At 39.2% G+C, this 21732-nt stretch overlaps 1 protein-coding gene across 1 annotated transcript in view; it reads left to right on the forward strand.

Moving 5' to 3' along the window:
* Positions 1–21732, forward strand: part of LOC149774788 (uncharacterized) — a 102136-nt gene that overhangs the window by 66348 nt on the left and 14056 nt on the right. Inside the window, exon 8 of the mRNA XM_089944791.1 lies at positions 20400–20975. Within this exon, the coding sequence (XP_089800917.1) occupies positions 20400–20975 (576 nt within the window). The remainder of the gene's footprint in view (positions 1–20399; positions 20976–21732) is intronic.

The raw sequence follows: 21732 nt of genomic DNA on the forward strand, positions 1-21732 counted from the left end.
CGCGTAAGTAGTCGTTCTCAACGGTGACATCTGCTGACGGGGAATAATCGCGTCGTATTTCATTTTTAATTCTCCATGTACCCCAACTCTCGTCCGGACTAGTAAACTCGGCTACGTTTCCCTTATACTTTACGTCTATATAAAATGAATCAACGGCTACTCTAACCGCGGTGTCGGGAAATCTATTTATCATCGAGAATAAATTGATAGCGGCGTAACCCAGCATAGACGCCCTCAAATGCGGGTATGCCGGGCTGTCTCCATCGCTGTAGGTAACAACTGTACCCAACCTTGTTCCATTGGACAAGAAAGCTGTTTCGCAGTTCACGTATCTATTTTTCGCCACTGCGTCCTTGATTACGAAATCATATTCTGCGTCATCTATAATCAGCCGTGAGCAATATCGTTTGTAGTCGCAGTTTTTTCCACCTTGTGTGAACTTACCAATTATTCTTCTACCGAGATCTTTTGCCTCTCTGTTTCGTTGGTTAAATATCTTTTTGGACCATTCGATGATATATTCCTCGTCGGCATCAATGTGTTTTCTGGACTCGTCAATTATGCTATCTAGACGCTCCGGTTCTGGTAACCAGACTTCAGTTTGCGCCCGGTATGATATAATCGCGTCACTGACAATCAACGAAACTAGCATTTTACAATCAATCATATACCGTAGCAGCGCTATTGGCAGCCACTTCTTTTCAGACATGTGTCTACCAATCCAAATATAGCAACAGCGATGAAGTCCCGCCGCGAATTCAAATGATACTATGCGAGCGAATCCGGTTAAATCAAAATCAGGCAGTGGTCCATTAATAGCAACACGAGTCATTTCATGTCTGGGGTGTCCAAATCGTTTGAAATACTCAGCGGCGGATCCATACCCGAGAAAACTCGCTGGATAACAGGCAACCATATCAACCGAGATCATAGGGTCGCGGTTGTATTCAGTGTTCCATAGTCCACCGTGATAGTATTCCAAACAACTGGATTGTACATCCGGTAGAAATTCCTTGCGCGCTGGTCTCCACGCATTTTTCCTTGCTGCAACATGAGCCGCAACCGATGGAATCGTAAAGCAATTTGTTAGCAGTTGTTCATCATGCTCCTCAAATTCTATGGCGGTTTTTTTCATCCTGTTGTGAAACGCTTCAGTGCGATATAATTCACCGTTTGGTCTTACAAACTGATCAAAGGTATCCGCATCGTTTTCAGCGCTGCGAAGTAACCACACTGATACAGGGTCGTTTTTACACAAGTAGGCAATAGCATCAAATAGTTTCCTCTCCGCGAGAAAACCGTCCTGTATAAATTCCCCCCGGATATACTTTACTGTTCTATCCCGTGGAAACATTGTGATCGCGGGCGTCCATGCGTGTTCGTTATGATCAATAATTTTGATTGGGGCCCCATTTGATTTGTACTTTGATTCGTATAATACTTCACCGGTTATCGTTGTAACGGTTATTGGAAATCTCAACGACGTTTCTAATCTCGCTATGTCGCTGATGGTTGCTCCACGCTCTTTTACGGTTAGTTCCCACTGGTTGATTTTGCTACGTCGTAAATCAGTTGATTTGTTTCCTCGACATGCATTTGTAAAATGCTCTATTATTCGTTCTGCTACACAATTTATCCCCGTTGACTGTCTCATTGGTTTCAGTTTTCGGATATCAGGTTTCTTATTTAACGGGTATATTCCATAAACAACTGATGTTTCAGGATACGCTCGTTCATAGTATGGTCTGTCAATTCCGGTTAACAACCCCGGCTTGGAGTCGCGGCTGACAATGACTGTTTTCTTGTCGCTGAGAACTGGTTCAAATTTATCACGTATGATCCAATCACCTGATTCCACCCGGACAATGAATTTTACTCTAAAGAAATACTTGCTGGAGCCAAGTTGTGATATTATCGTTGCTGCGCGGTCGTCGTTCATGGTAGCATCAACAACGCCATCAATTCGAAATGTTGACCAACTATGAGATGCACCATCACGCTTGAATTCATTGATACAATCGCGTATTTTATTCAACAGGGTTTTATCGTTTATTAACGCTTTTGGTACGTCCTTGAGGACTCTATCGAGATTGAATTTAATATTTTTCCAGGGCTTAATTGCTGCTAATCTCTCAAACTCATCCATATAATTAAAACAAGTATTTAAATAAAAGAATATAGTATAATGAATAAATGCAAATGGTTGATGATTGGGTCGACAACCCCGTGCAATAAATCATGTAGAGGTGAATTTTGCGGGTATCATTTACAAAGCGTTCGTAATGGTTCTCTTGGCCCCCTCCCGTGCTTGGTTTGCCACGTTGGTGTAGGAGAAAATCGCAGTTGTGTATCAATTGTGGCGGAAAGCGATACAGGGAACTAAAACGCTATTATGACAAACGAATTAAAAACGCCGTCATTGACCCCACCGCAGACTTCGTTATCAAAACCCCCCAGGACTACGTTGAAAGATTTATAATTAAACCAAATAATGAATTAGACAAGTAGTATTATTATATAAATGGACCAAGAATTTCAGTCGCATCCCCTGCTTGTCAATTACGAGGCATCTCGCGACGGCATTGTTAGAAACCGCAGACTGAAGAAGCCGGTTGGTACCGTAAATAATCAGGGGTATTTGATGTTTAGTGTCGGAGGGAAAAACCATCTCTGTCACAGAATTATCTATGAATGCTTCCACGGATTGATCAAGGATGGTCTCGTTATTGATCGTATTAATAATAATTATCAAGATAACAGACTGTGTAATTTGCAAGCTATCTCTCAGAGTCAAAATACCAAAAAAGGACAAACCGGTAAATACTCAAAGAAATCAAAACCCGTAAAGTCATTTGATACAACAACTCACGAGGAAAAAATATTTCAGTCGATGAATGAAGCCAGTAGATGCTTTGACATTTGTGGAGCCTCGATACGATTTGTTGCAGAAGGAATACAGAATTCAGCGATCTCAAAAAAGACCGGGCATAGAATTCGATTTTCATATGTAAATATCAGCGAGTGACGAAGTCACCGGCGCCTATGGCGCTGACAAAGTCGCCATGACAATAAATTGTCCATTCCGGAAGAAAACGAATGTTAACACACTGCGCAGAGTTCATTTTTTTTTATTTAAAAACAAGATGTTTTATAAGAATAATGAATATCGAAGACATCAATAATATATTAGCCGAGATTTCAAAATTAATAAATCAAGGAATTGAATTATCTGATGGTCTCGACAGCGAAAAAATATTATCCGATTATGAGATTATTAACGAACAATCGAAACGGGGGCGTTTTACCCTGGTCCGCGAGTACTTTTTTATAAAACGATTACAACATACGATTAATGAAAACTTGTACCACAATGACGCAAATGCATTCATTGGACTATTCATCGCCGTTGAAATAATACGAAAAAAACTCGGACGCGTTTATGAACGACGCCGGGAGATTTCTAGTAAGATCAAAAACATTAGAAGGATTATAGACGGAGCCTCCGATGGCACACTGGGCGGGAAATTAGAAATTGCGGAGCAATTGCAATAATGGTAGGCGAATCACTTACTACTCGGCTATCCAGAGAGCGGCTAGCAGCGCTTAAAAAGTTTATACCGTTACGAGACAGGGTCCGAGAACAACTTCAAACGCGGCAACAAATGCAAACTGATTTTGCTGTTGGAAGCGAACAACTCTTTGCCCCGGTAACTAAAGATGTTACGGCGGCAACTGTGCCCGTCCTCGATGCGCTTGAAAAGATAGCGGCAGAGACAAAACAAACAAAAAGGTCTTTAGAAACACTCCCTGCACAAATAGAGGCTGCTACAACACGGAGGCCACCACCACTCGCTATAACCGAACCACAAGAACCTTATGTTACAATGGCCGACGAAGAAGAACCAGGTGCTACTGCGAAAGAACCAGAAGAAGAAATACCGGAAGAAATACCGGAAGAAGCATCGGAAGAAAAAAAGAAAAAGGAGAATATACCCCGTAACGTATTTACAAAGTTCGCAATAGATGAAATTAGAGCCCTCGACGGCGATGAAGAATCATTTAATTTTACTGTTGCAAACCTTGATAAGAACCCTCGAGAGATGTATGTCAATAGCGGTTACGAGGAAAGTGTAAATTCGACGGAAAAATGGACAAGAATGGTGTATTTAGCGAGTAAACATAAGAATGCGATACCACGTGGTGATCCCGATTACAAAGCATTCCTCGATAGGGTTAAAAAGGCAAAACCAAAAAAAGGAAAAGGATACTCTGTTGGTAAAGAATCCTACGGCGTTACCTGTCCTGGTAGTGTTCTCAGTGATATATCACGGCTAGAAATACTAATCGGGGGGAAACGAGCCGGAAATAACTCTCCGGAAATAATCAATGAGGCCGCTGATATTTGCAAGCGTTTATTTGCAGGCGGTATCATGGACATTAATGCATATCGAACGCTCATAGACGAGCTCGTGGATGATTAAAATTATAAAATTATAAAATTATAAAATTATAAAATTGTCAGTTTTTTGTTAATTTTTGGTCAATTTTTGGTCGTTTTTGGTCGTTTTTGGTCGTTTTTTGGTCGTTTTTTACGGGTGAAAACCCCAGGAAATCATTTAGAGAAAATCGATGTTTTTTGCCAAAAACCGGCAAAAACCAACCAAAAACGACAAAAACCGACAAAAAAACGACAAAAATTGACAAAAAACCGGAAAAAAACCCGGATTTTCATCGAGGGTGAAAACCCCAGGAAATCATTTAGAGAAAATCGATGTTTTTGACAAAATTTATGATTCGGCGGTGGGAAGAGGGGTAATCAATCACTAATTGGAAAACTGGTGTTTTTATAATAAAGATGATCATACACTATAACCATGATAAACCAGTACTCGTCTACGTGGTAAACTCGCGATTGCCTGTTTACCGCGCGTACTATGGAGATGGTCTCGGTAGCACCATTGCGGGGTTATTTACAAGAATGGCTCCAAAAGTAGCGCCGTTAGCCAAACAATTAGGAATGAAGGCTATTGATGTTATTCGTGATAAGGGAATCAGCGCTATTGGAGACGTTGCCGGAAAGGCGCTTTCAGCCGCGCAGGACAAACTAATGTCGTTGGTGAAATCCAGGGGATTTTCAAAAAGAAAACAGATGCCATCAACGACAGTGATGCCTGCAAATGTCAGTAAAGTAATAAATAACGCCGTGGAAGAAAAACTAGAGTCGTTGGCGGCTCAGTCATCCGCCGATGCGTCAACCAACGCGATCATTAACGCGATAGCGGGAAGTGGTCTTAAACAGAATTCAAAAAATTCACGACGAAAAAATCGCAATTGAAAACACCGACATGAATAATAATAGAAATGTTTGCGCGAACCGCTGATCCCGCGTTTGATATGGACGCCCCAGTGCGCAGGGATGATTCTGTCCGCGATTATCAATTTTATTCTTATTATGCAGCGCAACCTGACCTACGATCGCGAATTGAACTTCAAGTCCAAGATACCAGTAAATATTTTTTGCCGTGTGAAGCGTTTATCGAAATCGAGGGAGAATTCGTGACAAATGCTGCCGATAATGCACCGTACGCAGATGACGATCGTATTCGAGTTGGCTTCGTTAACAACGGTATCATGGCGTTATTTGAGAGCGCCAGATATCTTATTGACGGGCGAGAAATTGAATCAATAGAACGCGAGGTTGATGTTGCAACGACGATAATTGGGTTAGCGAGATACTCGGATGATTATACAAGATCGGCGGGCCCATCTATGATGTTCGCAAAGGACACCACTAATAACGCTGATCATCTTCAGTACATCAACGTGCTGGCGGAAAGAGATACCGCAGCTGACCCACAGGCTGAAGTAAATAACCCAGACCGCAGAGCAAGACCAGGCGCTAATTTCAATATTATAAAGAGTATCAACAATGATTACAATATGGGATTCGCAGCACGAGTAATAATGTTGCAAAGACCACGCCGACAGTTTTCATGCGCGATTCCACTCCATCACATATTTGGATTCTGCAGAAATGTCAGAAAAGTTATCTATGGGGCTAAGCACACAATCGCGCTGAGGCGAAGGGGCGATGATAACAATGCAATATGGCGTGCTGCTGGCGTCGCTGCCGGTAAGGTTGTTTTAACTAAAATAGCATTGTGGATGCCGGTGTTGACTACATCAGTTACCACGGAAGCACGACTGTTATCATTTATGGAACAGGGAGGGAAATCGTTGTTGAGTTGGCTAGCGGTAACAACTGATGCTAAAGAGGATAACGTCGCCGATACGTTTACATGGCACTTGGCATCAAAACAGGGTGTTTCAGCCCCGCGTCATATATTCATAGCGCTACAGAATAGGGATCGATTGGGCAATCAAGAACACAGCCATATGATATTTGATCAATTAGGAGTCAGGGATGTTTCGCTGAGAATAAACGGACAACAGGAACCATCCGAGGATATACAGCTTAATTACGGCGACAACCATATCGCACGTGTGTATCATCGATTGCTGTCATACATGGGTCGTGATCAAAACGTCGACACTGGTTTGCAAATATCACAACTTGATTTTAAAAACCTATATCCGATTTATTATTTTTCGTTGGAACATCTTGATTTAACGAGACAATCCGTCGTTGATATACACTTCCGAGCTCGTATAACCCCGGGTAATGTTAATTACAGAGCGGTTGCTGTCATTCTCAGCGATAAATCAATGCTGCTAGAAGGTGTTGGTGGACGAATGAGAGTCGTTGATGCGCCAGTGGAAAACATGTAATTGAAAGCACAAACGCGTTTACAATAAAATGTCGTATAGTGTTGTCAGTGTAGAGTTGACTGATGGTCAAGTCAAAAAATTACGATCAAAGTCGGCTAAACAATGCGGGACCACAATAACGCTGAAGCCGTCACAGATGGCAGGTGGTAATCATAAGATATCGTTGACGGCGCGTCAAATAAAACATTTCAATGATGCGATGAAGAATAAAAAGGGTGTCCAGATAGATTTTTCGGCCGCAGCGATTAAAAACATGGAAAAGACCGGTGGGATATTTCCGCTGTTAGCTGCGATTCCAGCGTTGATTGCCGCGGCCGCACCAGCAGTGGCTAAGGCGGCGGCGTTGGGGGCCGTTGGTACCGCAGCGGGGATGGCATTGAAGAAGGCAACCGGGAAAGGCTATAAAAAAAAACGACCCGTAGCCGGAAAGGGTCTAAGACTACCGGGAACCCCGTATTCATGGTACTCGGGAAAGGGTCTAAGACTACCGGGAACCGTTTATTAACTCAGGAGTCAATGACTCCCATGTCTAATTTTGATTTAATAGACGCCGCAAACGCGCTAGCGATAAAAAAATTCAGAGGTGTTTTTATGAGGGATCAATTACCGGTGGCACCAAGGAATATTGAAACCGGCATAATTAACCTCGATGGGTCCTCCGGAGCGGGAACTCATTGGGTTGCATACGCGATTGATCCGCGTGCGATCGTCTATTTTGATTCATACGGGTTAGCCCCGTCGAACGAGTTCATGCGGTATATCCGGGCGTGTTCAGCCCGGGCGTGTTCAGCCCGGGTTTTTTATTCCACGCTGCCAACACAGCAATTAAGCGACCCACCGATATGTGGCCGTGAGGTATTGAACGTGCTCGCGGCGATTTCATCATCGCGGAAACCACCTCATGTGGTTGTAAACGAATACACTAGTGGGGTCGTAGAGGCCCGGCGGGTTAATTAGAAACGCTGTTTTTTTTTACAATAACGATGATTGATATTTGGGGACGACCGGTTTCGGCGCTGAAAAAGTCCACGGAAACGCCCGCCACCGATGACATAAAAAAACTAATTGAGGATGAAATCGCTGATACGTTGAATCTAACAAGTGTTGACCCGGGTGAAATAGTTGTATTTCAAGACAGCCAGGGTAAATTGAAATCCAGTAATGTGTCGCTGGATGACGTTTTAATACGACAGCGTGATGCCGCCGAGGGCGCTATCGCGTTGTATACCGGCGACGGACGACTCAAACCGGGTGAACATCTGTCGGAGGTGATGAATAGGATAACATTCGTCCGAGACCATTTTGTAGGGTTAAATGGATTTGTGGCCGAATCTATCACCGAGATGAAAAAATCTGTCACCGAGGTGAAAAAATCTGCCACCGAGGTGAAAAAATCTGTCGCCGATATACAACTTACTGCTGTTGGTTTTTTTTGGGATCCCGATGGAAATCGAACCAAATCTTGCAACAATAAAGAATACTATTTTGGAGTTTACGACGCTGTCGGGCCAATTTACCTCGTTACGGAAAAATTTTAACAGGGTTGATAGCGCCGTTGATAAATTCCTTGGTAAAAAAAATGTCAAACCGGATGAGATTACAATAACTATAAATGATATCACTGCGTATGGACAGGAAATAAGAACAATCAAAACTGATGTTGCAGCGAACAAAGGGAATATAGACGTGCATGAACGGGAAATAGGAATAATCGGCGCTAATGTTGCAACGATCATAAATAATGTAGACTCGCATGGACGGAAAATAGAAACAATCAAAACTGATGTTACAACGATCATAAATAATATGAGCGCGCATACACAGGATATAATAACAATCAAAACTAATATTGAAGCGAACAAAAAGGGTGTAGACGCGCATACACAGGAAATAGGAACAATCAAAACTGATATTGAAGCGAACAAAGGGAATATAGACGCGTATTGGCGGGGAATAGGAATAATCAAAACTGATGTTGCAGCGAACAAAAAAGGTATGGACGTGCATACATATGAAATAGGAACAATCAAACTTGATGTTGCAGCGAACAAAAAAAGTATGACCGAGAATACACGGGAAATAGAAACAATCAAAACTAATGTTGCAGCGAACAAGAATAATATAGACGAGAATTGGCGGAGAATAGAAATAATCAGAACTGATGTTGAAATGATTAAAGACGGACTACCGAGAGTAGTAGAGCTATTCGAAAAAATAAAAATCCCTCATGAGTACACCATCAACACAGTATACACGATTCGGCATGGATCATTCGCTTGGACTCCTACACAGAATACAGTAAATATTACCGCAACTGTTAAGGGCATTTATCGATTGACACTGGTTTCAATGATGCAGTTTAATATATTATCGTCGAGTTCATCCGGGTTTAACAATATAATATCAACAATTATAAACAATGGCGCAACTGAACTGTTTACAATTTATGCCGTTGATGGAAATCTAGCCGGGGCAAACATCACATGGTATGTGGAATTTGTAGCGGGTCTAAGTAATTAAAAACACTAGCTCTTTTAAAATAAAAATGACCACCAGGGTAATTGAATCAGAGGTATCACCGACGTCACATCAATATCGATTTGATACCGCAAAAGAATTCTCCGCGAATTTGAAAACGCTTTCCGAACAATACCGTGCAAAAATAAAAAAATACCGCCGAAAAATAACCGCCATCGACGCGGTCGTGTACTCGGTGTCGGGTATAGTAGCCGGTACCGGTGTTATTTTATCCACGGTGACCACGATAGCCCGGATCGCTGTTCCAATCGCTATCTCCGCGATGACAACAATTGCCGGAGTTGCCAACGCAATCACTAGGAAGATATCATCGTGTTTTCAGAAAAAACTCGACGAGTATACAGTAAAACATCAAATAGTATCCGACGCGTACTCGAAATTATCCGGGTTGATCTCGTTGTCGATTGATAATTTGTTCATATCCGATGTTGAATTCTCCACGATGATCCAGTTGTATAGCTCCGCGATGTCAAAAATCGAGGATTTTCAACTGGAAGCCGGAACCACTTCAATGGGCTCTGGTTGTTAAAATTAGACACTAAAAACAACGAATAATAATAATGTCGCTGAACCCCGAAGGGTTTCAATTACTGCAGCGGATCGCGGAGAACACCACTCCGGTACAAACAAGTATGATATCGATAACGTCAACGAAACCCGAATTCAGTGTGAACTTCCCATCGCCGGTTCCAGTGAAGGAAATAGCGCTGGCAAAATTGCGAATATATCACAGTTGGCCTAATATCCGAGCGGATGCATTTAACGGACAACAACCTAATAACTCGCTGGTTTTTGCATGGACAAATAAACCCGATGGGACCCCAGACTGGAAGGAGGTTCCAATACCAACTGGGTCATACCAAATAGAACAAATCAGTAAAGAATTTCAGCGCAGGATAAAATCAATCACAGGAAAGGAATCAAAAATAGCTATTACGGTTCATGAACCGACGTTATCGTCGACGATTGAAATAAGCACACCGGGGTATATGGTTGATATTTATAACAGTTCAATAAGAACCATACTAGGATGGCCTGAGAATTCACCTCATGAAATCCCCGCGGACTTGCACACGAATGAGCAATCGTATCATGAGATTAATCCCAATTATCGAATTGATTTGTCTATTATAAAAAGCGCGTTATTACCCAGCGGGTTTATATTTCAAGACAGGAATACCATGCAATGGTATTTTCCGTATAAGGAAACTCCTAAATTGTCCGCCGCGGCCACAGTTAGTTTAAATGATATCAATAATTTTTTTATCGAGATTAATCGTATTTACCAATCACAACTAGAACAGCTACGGAAAACAAAAGCACGAAAACACGTTGAGGTGTTAAATCAACTCATATCAGACATGGAATATATCAATGAACGAATCGTTAAAACAATATCCGATAGCAACGATGATAATAAACAAAAATTCCTAACCGAGTATAATATCACAGAAGCCGATTTACCCGATTTCAGGTTTCCAGGATACAACGCGCCAGAACTAAGAAAGTCTTTTAATGATTTTCTCGCCCCATCAACTTATATCCTCAGACACGATAACGGAGATGATGGTAGGCATATTGCTCCATACAACGTAAATATTGCATCGGTGATAGCGATCAATCTAGTGTGTGATGTTATCGAAGGGAGTTACCAGGTGGATACCAAGCAATCAAATCAGGCTCAACAGGGGTATATCCTTTATTCATTCTCACCAACAGCCCCTCCGGGATTTTTAATCGTTGAGAGTCCTATTAATCCGGTCTATATGCGATGCCATAATCGGTTTTTAACGAGAATTAATTTTAGAATTACCGATCAGTCAAATAACCTAATTGATCTACAAGAGGAGGAGTTAGTGATCACTCTGTTTGTAAAATCATAGCAGCAGAGGGGGCGATGACATCGACGCGGTCGTCGATGTGTTTACCGGACGCTGACGACGCTGGGGATCGGCGCGCAGAAGGTGTTAATTAAACCAAATGACGATTGGACGATCCCCCGACGACGACGTCGTTTTTTTTTTTACCAGGCGCTGACGACGCTAGATCGTTGAGTTGCAGAAAGTATTAATTAAGCCAAATGACGATTGGACAAAATGTCGGATTCGCCCCCTCTGCTGCTGTAATTCTCAGCGACAAAACAATGATTTTAGAAGGAATCAGTGGTAGAATGAGAGTTGTTGATGCACCTGTGGAAAATATGTAATTACTAATTTAAATTCCTGCTGATAAATATAAATGCCATACGATCATGTTAGTGTGACTCTGACTCCGGGTCAGATAAAAAAAACTTCAATCAAAAAAAGCTAACTCGATAAAATTAACGTTAAAAAACTCACAAATTCATGGTGGACCAAATAAATTATCGTTAACTAAATCTCAACACAAACGTTTCAATAGGGCCAAATCGGCAAACACTGGAGTTAGCGTTAATCTCAGTCCAGGAGCTATCAAAAATATGGTTAAAGTTGGTGGATTTTTCCCGCTATTAGCTTTAATTCCTGGATTAATGGCTGCCGCTGCTCCGGCTATAGCAAAAGCTGCTGCATTAGGTGCGGTTGGATATGCAGGTAGCAAATTAGCAGAAAAAGTAACAGGAGAACGATATGGTAAAAAAAGGTCGCGGCTTGAGGTTGCCAGGAACTTACCTCGGTCGCGGCCTAAGGTTGCCAGGAACATACCAGTAGCGATGTCAAATTTAGATCTATCTAATGAAGTAAAAAAGAAGAAAATTAAATTTTTTAGAGGAATATTTATGCGAGATCAATTACCAGCCAAACCAAATTCTTTGGAGACGGGAATTATAAATCTCGATGACAGTATTGGGCCAGGGACACATTGGGTAGCATATGGAATTAATCCGCGTGAAATTATATATTTTGACTCATACGGGTTGGCTCCACCAAATGAATTTATCAATTACGCAAAACAATTAAAAACTCCAATTTGGTATTCAACACTACCAACACAAACTTTAACTGATCCACCAATCTGCGGCAGTGAAGTAGTTAATGTTCTTGATGCGATATCAAAATCATCGTTGCCGTATCACAAAATCGTACTTAAATATACATCAGATAAATATAATGGTTGACATTTTTGGAAGGTCATTAATAAGAGAAAAAAAAATCTGACGTTATCGCAATCCAATATTACAAATCATACAACGTTGTGGCCCATAATTGTTTTTTCTTATAAATACCATATGTTCGCAACAATATTCATTTTTGCACAATTTATCGCAACAATTTAATGATCTAACCAATATCCATTTGCATTTATTGCTCATTTATAATTTAAACATATGTTTAAAATAAAGTTGATTTGCATTTATAATTTAAACATATGTTTAAAATAAAGTATAATGGAATTATTCGACATTGATGAGATTGAATACGTTATTGATGAAACAAGTCAAGCGAAGAAAGAATTTTACGACGATGGTGCGGTTCATACTTGGTCGACCTGGAAAACAAACTCGATCGATAACACGATGACGGACGAGCGAGCCAGCGAGATAATCAAATACATTAGAAAAAATCATGGCGAGGTACAGTTTATTTTCTCGATAAAATTTATCGTACAGATGAATGACGACGTGTGGATAATTCGCGATAAGCGAGACCCAATTGTTAAAGAAAAAAAAATATAATTTTATCTGCAAGCAGCCGGCGTGGATTATTAACAGGTATCGATAAACCATATTATGCTAGATCGTATCCCGTTAGCGCAGTCGTCTACGGAATCTATAAGTTAAATGACAAACCTGACCTTAGTAAATTAAATTTAATGAAAATTTCTTCAGTAATAAATTGTGTAGCCGAGCGAGTGATTGAACATTTGAAAAATTCGAATCGCGGCTCGGGTTTAACTTCACTAAGGTTAGCGAAAATTAACAATTGGGCCGAATCAATTGTTGATGGCGCGTCAATAACTGATGTTGCTGCGTTATCATGCAAATTAAAATTCCCTATAACAGTTAAGACAATTACTGGTGAGATTTTGTTTGATTCAGCATATAAATCACGAGGCGCCTCTATAGAAATTATCGATCATAATTCACACGCTTGGACAAATGCGGTAACGATATTTCCTCGACATCGTGTTGTTAAATTTTATCCACTAGAAAATTCTACCATGGATAATTCGCTAAATATGTTTAAATTTATTCATGACATAAGCAAATCTGATCCCGTTTCAGTTTGGCTATTCAGTAGCGAAGATAAATACGATCAATTCGTGATGCCTAATGGTGAAATTTACAGATTAAAATCTTTTAATGACTCAATGACAGAATTAATTGATAAATACTCGACAAGTTCAGAATTATTGACCAGTTGTTTTACTCAATCGTCTGTTGCAGCTCACGCCGCTAGAGAGAAAAACTCGTGGAAGCCAACTAGAAATGAATTTATTTCAGATGTGCAAATGAGTTGTGTTGAATACGGTCATGGCGGACTCTGGAACACAAAATACGATAACACAAACATGATATCAGTTGATATGACCGCATATTATCCCGGAAGTTTTCTAGGGTTAGGAGATTGCGGCGAGTATTTTGCTAAATTTGGTCATCCAACGAGCGAAATGACCCGTGTTGCGATTAACGGACCGTTACCAAATTTTCCTTTAACGGGATTCGCCCGTGTTGTATCATTCAAATTTGCCGATAGTTTACATAAAATCTGCTACATTTGGTTTGGAAAACATTTCTCGTGTCAACGTTGGGTTAGTATAACGCTGCTGCAGTATATGCTAGATTCAGCTATGTTGACGCTGTTGACGGTCAGCGAGGCAATTATTTCTTATAACAAACAAACAAATGTTTGGCTACCAACATGTGACGAAAACGCGAAAGATTTAGGTAGAAAAATTATAGGTAAATTCACTCAAGGTGGCGCGTACGATCACAAGCGACATCATGCTAGATTAATCATGGATGATGCTGAATAGATTTTGTAATTGCCGATACAACAGCGAAAGGCACATTTTGCAATCGACAGTATTTATATTGACGATACGAGGATTGGTACCGTAATTAACTACATTGAGGGAGAATCACCACAATACACGCATTTAAGGTCTTCGATGCTGGCTTATGTTAGCATAAATTTGCTTTAGATGATAAATAAATTTCCTAAAGGCGCAGTTAGGGTAGCGACAGATTCGTTCTATATTGATGGAAGGTATGCGTCATTGTTAGAAGTTGGTGATGGTAGCTGGGGCACTTGGAGAATTAAAAACGAAGATATTTTGATTTATAGTCAATCTGCTGATGTTGCTGATGCTGATGAATTTCATCAAAATACAATGCCGGATGTCTCTGTAGCACCATCTATTTATGATCCTATTTCTCGACATAAATTTGTGTATATAAACGGACCAGGTGGTAGTGGAAAAACAACACGAACCATCGAATTATTGAAAAATACTGATTTGATTGTATTGACACCAACGCATAGATTAGCAAAAGAAATGAAGCAACGTGGTGTTGTTCCTTGTACGTATCATAGTTATTTCAAATATAGCGGTGGAGATTGGAATTGCTCGCGCATGGGAGAGAAATACATAAATAAAAATATAATTATTGATGAAGTTTGTACGGTAAATTTAACGGTATTGAAGTTGTTCCTTGAGCTTTTATCAACAAAAAATACCTCTGTGTTAATGTGCGGGGATCACGGTCAACCAAATCCTATTGATAGAACGTCGCCTCATGATTGGTTGAAGAATTTTGTAGATTATTATGAAGAAGTTGAAACAGACTTTAGATCACTAGATGAGTCACTAACTAACTTTAAGAAATTAATTCGACTACAACCAGATAAAATTCAATGTGATGTGATGAGAAAAATAATTAATGAAACTTCAATGACGGACTTTTTAAATTTATGGCAGCCCGATCATTTAGTTGTTGCTAGCAGAAAAATTGTTCGCGATGAACTTCAACATAAACTTTTACAACATCACAGAGATAAATTTCCAACACTACCTGTGCCATTATGTTATCGACCAATTGATACGCGACGACAAAATATTGATGTTGTTTTACCAGGAGGAGAAATAAAAAATTTGGTTTTGAATGATACTGTCACTGTTGCAGAAAAATCACCGTGGAAATTAGGATACGCCATGACGATACATTCATCGCAAGGACTAACTATTGATGGTACCGTTTGGATTGTCGATGACAGAATTATGTGGTCAAATTTGGTTTATATAGCTGTATCACGAGTTAGAAAATTATCTCAGTTGAGACGAATTGTTCTAGATGCAGCGGTAGTTAACGATGAAATATGTGAAAATATCGTGAAGAATAAAATATTTAGTTACAATCGATATGACAGAAAAAATAATGATGAATCTGACCTTGATGTAGACGCTATATTGACGCTTCGACGAGAACAAAATAATCATTGTGCCATTTGTAATTGCGTGATGATCTGGCAGTATCAAAAAAATGATCCAAGACAATTCACCGTCAACAGGAAAAATAATGATATCGGTCACTTGAAAAGTAACGTTAATCTGGCTTGTCTGGAATGTAACAGAAAAGTTATTATCTAAGTGATTCTGGCGGCAATTGAGTATCAGCGGGAACTACCTGAAGTTCTTCACGAGTAAAGCCACGTTGAGGTGCCAGCGAATCAAGAATATAAATTGCGGGTCGTCCTGATGATCTTGTTACGGCAGATATTTTATGTGTTGTCACGCTCCAATTTGGGTCAGTTGCTCTTCTTCTCCCTCCTTCAGCTTCACCTTACTTGTATAAATACCTAACAATAATACTACCTAATACAGGATCTTTTGAAAAATCTCGTCTAATTACCGGAATATTTAACTTTTTAATCGCTATTGCTGACTTCATCGCTATTGTTCTAGTTTTTTCATTATTGATCGCATTAATAACTTCAGGTAACCTTGATACCCAATCACTTGATCGTTTGTCTGAGATAAATTCTTTAGCATTGTGATATCCAAATAACCGCTCAGCTAATGTTTTGTTAAATCTTTCGACAATTGCTTGATTTTTGTGAATTCCAACACCACCTCGTCGTATATTTGTGTTATTTTTTTTTATTAACGATAAAACAGAACCAAAAAATTCCCTGCCAGGATCAACCTGAAGTAAATTTGGCCAGGTTAATGGTCCTCGTTGATAAATTCTGTTAAATGCGTCTGATACCTCAGTTGCTGTTTTAGTTGCTAACGGCATAGCCTCTTTATATCTACTAGCGATATCAACAACAGTTAGTACATATTTGTAGGTTTTACCGTCAACAACATCGTGAGGCAGAAACATTATATCAGCCTGATGAACTTCGTTAGGTACACTAACATCAAAATGCGCGTGATTGAATTTTTTAGGTGGAGGAAGATAAATTTGCCAGATTGCCTGTTTGGCTAACCAGTCTGCAGCTGTTTGATATTTTACTTTAGCAGCTTTGGCAAGTTTGGCAATTGCTGCTTTTCCTCGCCAATAGCCACGAGGAGAATAATATATTAGGTCCATTATTAATTACTCGCGCCGAAAATTAATTTACCTTTCATCGCTGTTTTTATTAACCACGAAGCAATTTTTTCTTTCAAATTTTTATCAGGAATTGCATTTAGTGCGTGAATTAATTTTACGTCAGCAATATGTCGTTGCGCCAAATCTCCGCTACGATAAGCTAAATCATGAGCATAACACGCGCCATCAACTGAATTTACGGGAACTTCACCAATTTTCGGATTATTGTTTTTGTCTAATCTGATATCGAGACGAGTGCCGAGACCGCAATAATTATAACCTGGCATATGTTTTTCTCCGGGGTATTTTGCCCAGGGCAATCCTGGTAATGATGCTAATCCTGCGGCAATATCACCTCCGTATCTTTTTTTTTCGCAGTGAATTTAAACTTTTTTGTTTTACAAATTTCACACCTGCCTGTTATAGCAGATCTGTTGTTCTTTGTAATAACCTCGTTTAATTCCAATGTTGGAGTTCGTGTGCGACATTTAACACAATATAAATCCATGAAATATTAATATATCATGAATGTAATTGATTTTTCAGCTACAAGAAAACGCGAGCAAGTTAAACATCACGCGGCATTACCAAATTCAATCAGGTTGATAATAATTGGTCCATCCGGGTCTGGTAAAACACAATTATTGCTAAATTTGATAATGCGTTGGCTGAAGTGGGACAAATTATATTTAGTTGCTCCGTCTGTTGATGACCAGCGTTGTTATCAAGTTTTGAAGGAATTTAGTGATAATGCATCTGAAATTGGTGATAATATCATTGAATTTATTACAGATATCGATGAAGCGCCATCGGTTGATGATCTTGATCGAGAAATTAATAATTTAGTCGTTTGTGATGATATAATGTTGGACAAACAAGCAAATCCATCTAGGATATTTTCTCGTGGGCGGCATAAAAATACAGATGTTATTTATGTAACACAAAGGTACACGCAAATACCAAAGGTAATTAGAGATAATTGCAATATTTTGGCTGTATTTAACGGAGTTGATACTCACACGCTACGAAATATTCACCAAACTTGGTGTAACGGCGACATGGATTTTGTGAAATTCAAAGATTTATTTAGTCGTGCGCAATCGACGCCACATGGTTTTATAACTATAAATTTGCATGATCCTCGATCTCGATACAGAATTGGGCTAGACCAAATATTTTAACTTTTGTACAGCAGCAGAGGGGCTGTGACCATTTATTCGCGATTTATGAGAAAAAAATTAATGTCGCATCTTGCAGGGGGCTCTATCCAATCACATTTTTTTTTGAAGTTTGTTTTGATTCAGTTACTTTATCTAATTGATTTTGAGATTATGTAACCAAGCAATTTGTCTGCGTGATGATATTTTTGTGTGTTTTTTGGGGAGATCGCACATTTCTCTAATTCCCTTGGTCTGTTAAGCCCCTCTGCTGCTCAGCCATTCGTGTCGAACCGAAGTATCCAGATATCTGGATGCCGCATCAAGCGTTGTGAGACAGCTGCGGCAGCGAGAATTACGTCGCGAAATGCATTTTTTAAGTTAAAGTTAAAAGTTTAATAAAAATTGCATACTGCACAAAGAAATTTTTTTATATCCGCGGCGTTGACGTAATTTCCCGAACGCGTATCACTGCTTTAAAAGTACGCGAATTCGTACAAAGTACGTGTACTGGCATCATTTTCTGACCCAATGTTTTATTCACGTTAGACCGCTAGGAGGGGGTAGATGCGATTTTAAATATATATTCGGTTTTTTTTTCTTTCTTCTTTCTGACAAACCCAACAGCGATTTCTCATTTTGTTAGCACAACCCACAACATAAGTGATTTTCCTAACCAACCTTCCGCTGTCAGAATTAAAAGAGTTCGAAACACAACCTCCTACAGAAGTTTTTTTGAAGCGCCGTCCCCGGGGGGGATATATGTTTTACTGGAACAGCCCTTACTGTAAGTTTCTCATATATTTTCATTTTATAACTTAGAGAATGAAATTATCTGTTATGTTTTACAACACTTGTTGATTTCGGTTCTTTCTCTTTATTTAGTTTAAGACCATACGGTCATAACACTTAGCGTGCAATATCACAAAAAGCTGGTGGAATCATAGATGTGAGATAATTTCTAGCCAAGATATATCATATATTGTCATTGCTGCCAGCTTTATGTATTCTATCTCATGGAATTTAATTACAGTGTTCATTAGATCAAAGAGAACCTTTCCACAAGTCTACGACAGTGACCATCGTCTCGTCCTGACAAAATTAAATAATGGCCGAGTTCAGTAACACTTTATTAGTAACTTGTCACTGGGCCAAGTAGATGCAGTTGCATCTTGAGAATGAATATGCATGCATTTTCAATCATAAACATGTGCTGAAGTTCCGCATTGCTTCAAATGTAGAGTGCATTAATTATCCATTAGTTTTGCCTACTTGCCTTCATGTTGTCAGTCTCAAACGTGTAAGAAAGCTTACTTTGTCTTTCTTTTTACACTGGTACCTAAAGTAAACTTAATAAAAATATGTATAGAACTAATGAAAATTATATGTTCCCGAGTGGATACATCTTATTTGAAACAATCATAATACGTGTCCCTGTAATATATATATATATATATATATATATATATATATATATATATATATATATATATATATATATATATATATATATATATATCTGACATCCATAGATTAAATGTGATACTCCAGTAATAGTATTGAATGTTTTCATCTTTCTACTTTCTCACTCTTCATATGACATCCATATATTAAATGTGATATTCCAGTATTAGTATCGAATGTTTTCATCTTTCTACTTTCTCACTCTTCATATGACATCCACAGATTAAATGTGATACTCCAGTACTAATATCGAATGTTTCATCTTTCTACTTTCTCACTCTTCATATGACATCCATAGATTAAATGTGATAATCGAGTAATAATATCAAATGTTTTAACTTCTACTTCACTCATGTGTAGAACTTGTGTACTTACAATTGACAGGTCACCCATTTCCTTCATTACCATATTTGTATTAATGCACTGTATTTAAAAGCAATATCACATTGTTCCCGACGCACATTGTGCAATACTTCAACTTGTAACAGTTATAACTTTTTTATTTTATTTTTTCATTTTCTAAGAGCGACATATATAGCTAGATCCTACACAGTTAATTATTCAGATTTTCATAGAAGAGTACAAGAACTGATGACCTTTACAAGACCTCATAACCAATATAACATCTGATGACCTTTGTATAAAGTGAGAGGCAATAATTATACCTGATTAATATGTGTTGAATCTGCTATGTATATTGCAGAAATACAGGGTTATTTTAATTGGAAAAACTTGTGTGAGTGGAAAAAAATATGTTGGTGTTTGTACCAAGACAATGAAACCAAACTTGTGGGGCTACATTATTTTGCTCCAGCTTTGTGGGGAGACAGTGTAACCCCTTGACTAGGATTTGTTGGTCTTGGTACAAACCCCAACATAGATTCTATTAATATCACTGCCAAATATTCCCATTATTAATTAATCCATTCATTTGTCAGGATGTGAATTATTTCCTTGCCCCATGCATGCTTCGTGAGGAAACACCCAGAGAAGTTATCTGCCCCGAACCTCATCCTCAGATGGAGAGCTCATCAGTCATGTGCTACGTCTTCACTGGAAAATTTCTTCCAGCACCAATTTTCCACCGACTTCTCGCTGCCTGTGTTGCTCACTGGCCACTAGCAACAAAAAAGACGGAGACGACACTTGAGAATCAGATCTTCTGTGGATGTGGTGTTTTTCGACTTGACCAGTACCACAAACTGATCCTGCACTTTTGGGACTACATCATATCCATGAGAGTTACAAGACAGGGAATCAAAGACAAGACTCCATCTTCCAAGCTGTGTATTGAGGTGAGAGAGTTTATTGCCAAGGTACTCAACAAGATAATTGGATACCTGTGTCATAGCCTGCAGTTTGAAGAGTTTATAAAGTGCCCTGAATACAATGGTGAAAGTGTCAACAGCCTTATCCAGGTGTCCCTGCTGAAAGAGAATGCAGAAGTACGCTGTGACTTACATGACAACATAATCGAGTCAAACAAGGTTTTGAAGTTTTGGTTTGAAGATCAGGTGAGTAAAAGATGTCTTTCTGAGATCTACCTAAAACAGTAGCATCTTAGATTGCAGCAAATACCTACAATGCCCTTTAACATATAGAAACTGTAATCATTGATGGGACAAATTGGGTTCTGAAGGAGTTTATCTCAGTCTGAGATGAGTAAGTCACATGACCAAGTAGAACAAATATATTCTGTTAAAATGTTAAAGCTAACTCTTTTGATTTGGTGTTCTGTATATACTGAAATGAGAACTTGGTAGAGTGGCATTACAGGGAAAGTATGCAGATATTTTTGTCTATCTGAATTAGAGTTCATAAAACGACAATCTGCTTCAGCCGGGGTAGCCGACCATGGTGTTTCCTAGGGCCAAACACTTTACTTCAGTTTCCTTGTCACTATTACATATACATTTGTTACTTTGTCATAAAACATTAAGCCAAACATATGTTATAGAGATAAATATACTTTATAGACATACATGACTCACAAGTGCTGTATCAAAACAGCTTACTGTTCTCCCCTTGCAGTAATACTAAGTGACCTCCCCTTGCAATAAGACCAAGTGACCTCCCCTGGCAATAAAGCCAAGTGACCTCCCCTGGCAATGAAGCCAAGTGACCTCCCACCATGATGGAGTTTTATTGTTCAGATGATTCTAATTTGCGACCATATTTGGTTACCAATATTAAAAAACAAAGGAAAAATATTTTAATGACTTATCAAGTGACTAAACATAATTTGATCAAATTTGTCTGAAAGTATTCTAT

Source organism: Sinohyriopsis cumingii, unplaced genomic scaffold, assembly GCF_028554795.1.
Source record: "Sinohyriopsis cumingii isolate HCF-2022 unplaced genomic scaffold, ASM2855479v2 utg000160l, whole genome shotgun sequence".
Taxonomy (NCBI): domain Eukaryota; kingdom Metazoa; phylum Mollusca; class Bivalvia; order Unionida; family Unionidae; genus Sinohyriopsis; species Sinohyriopsis cumingii.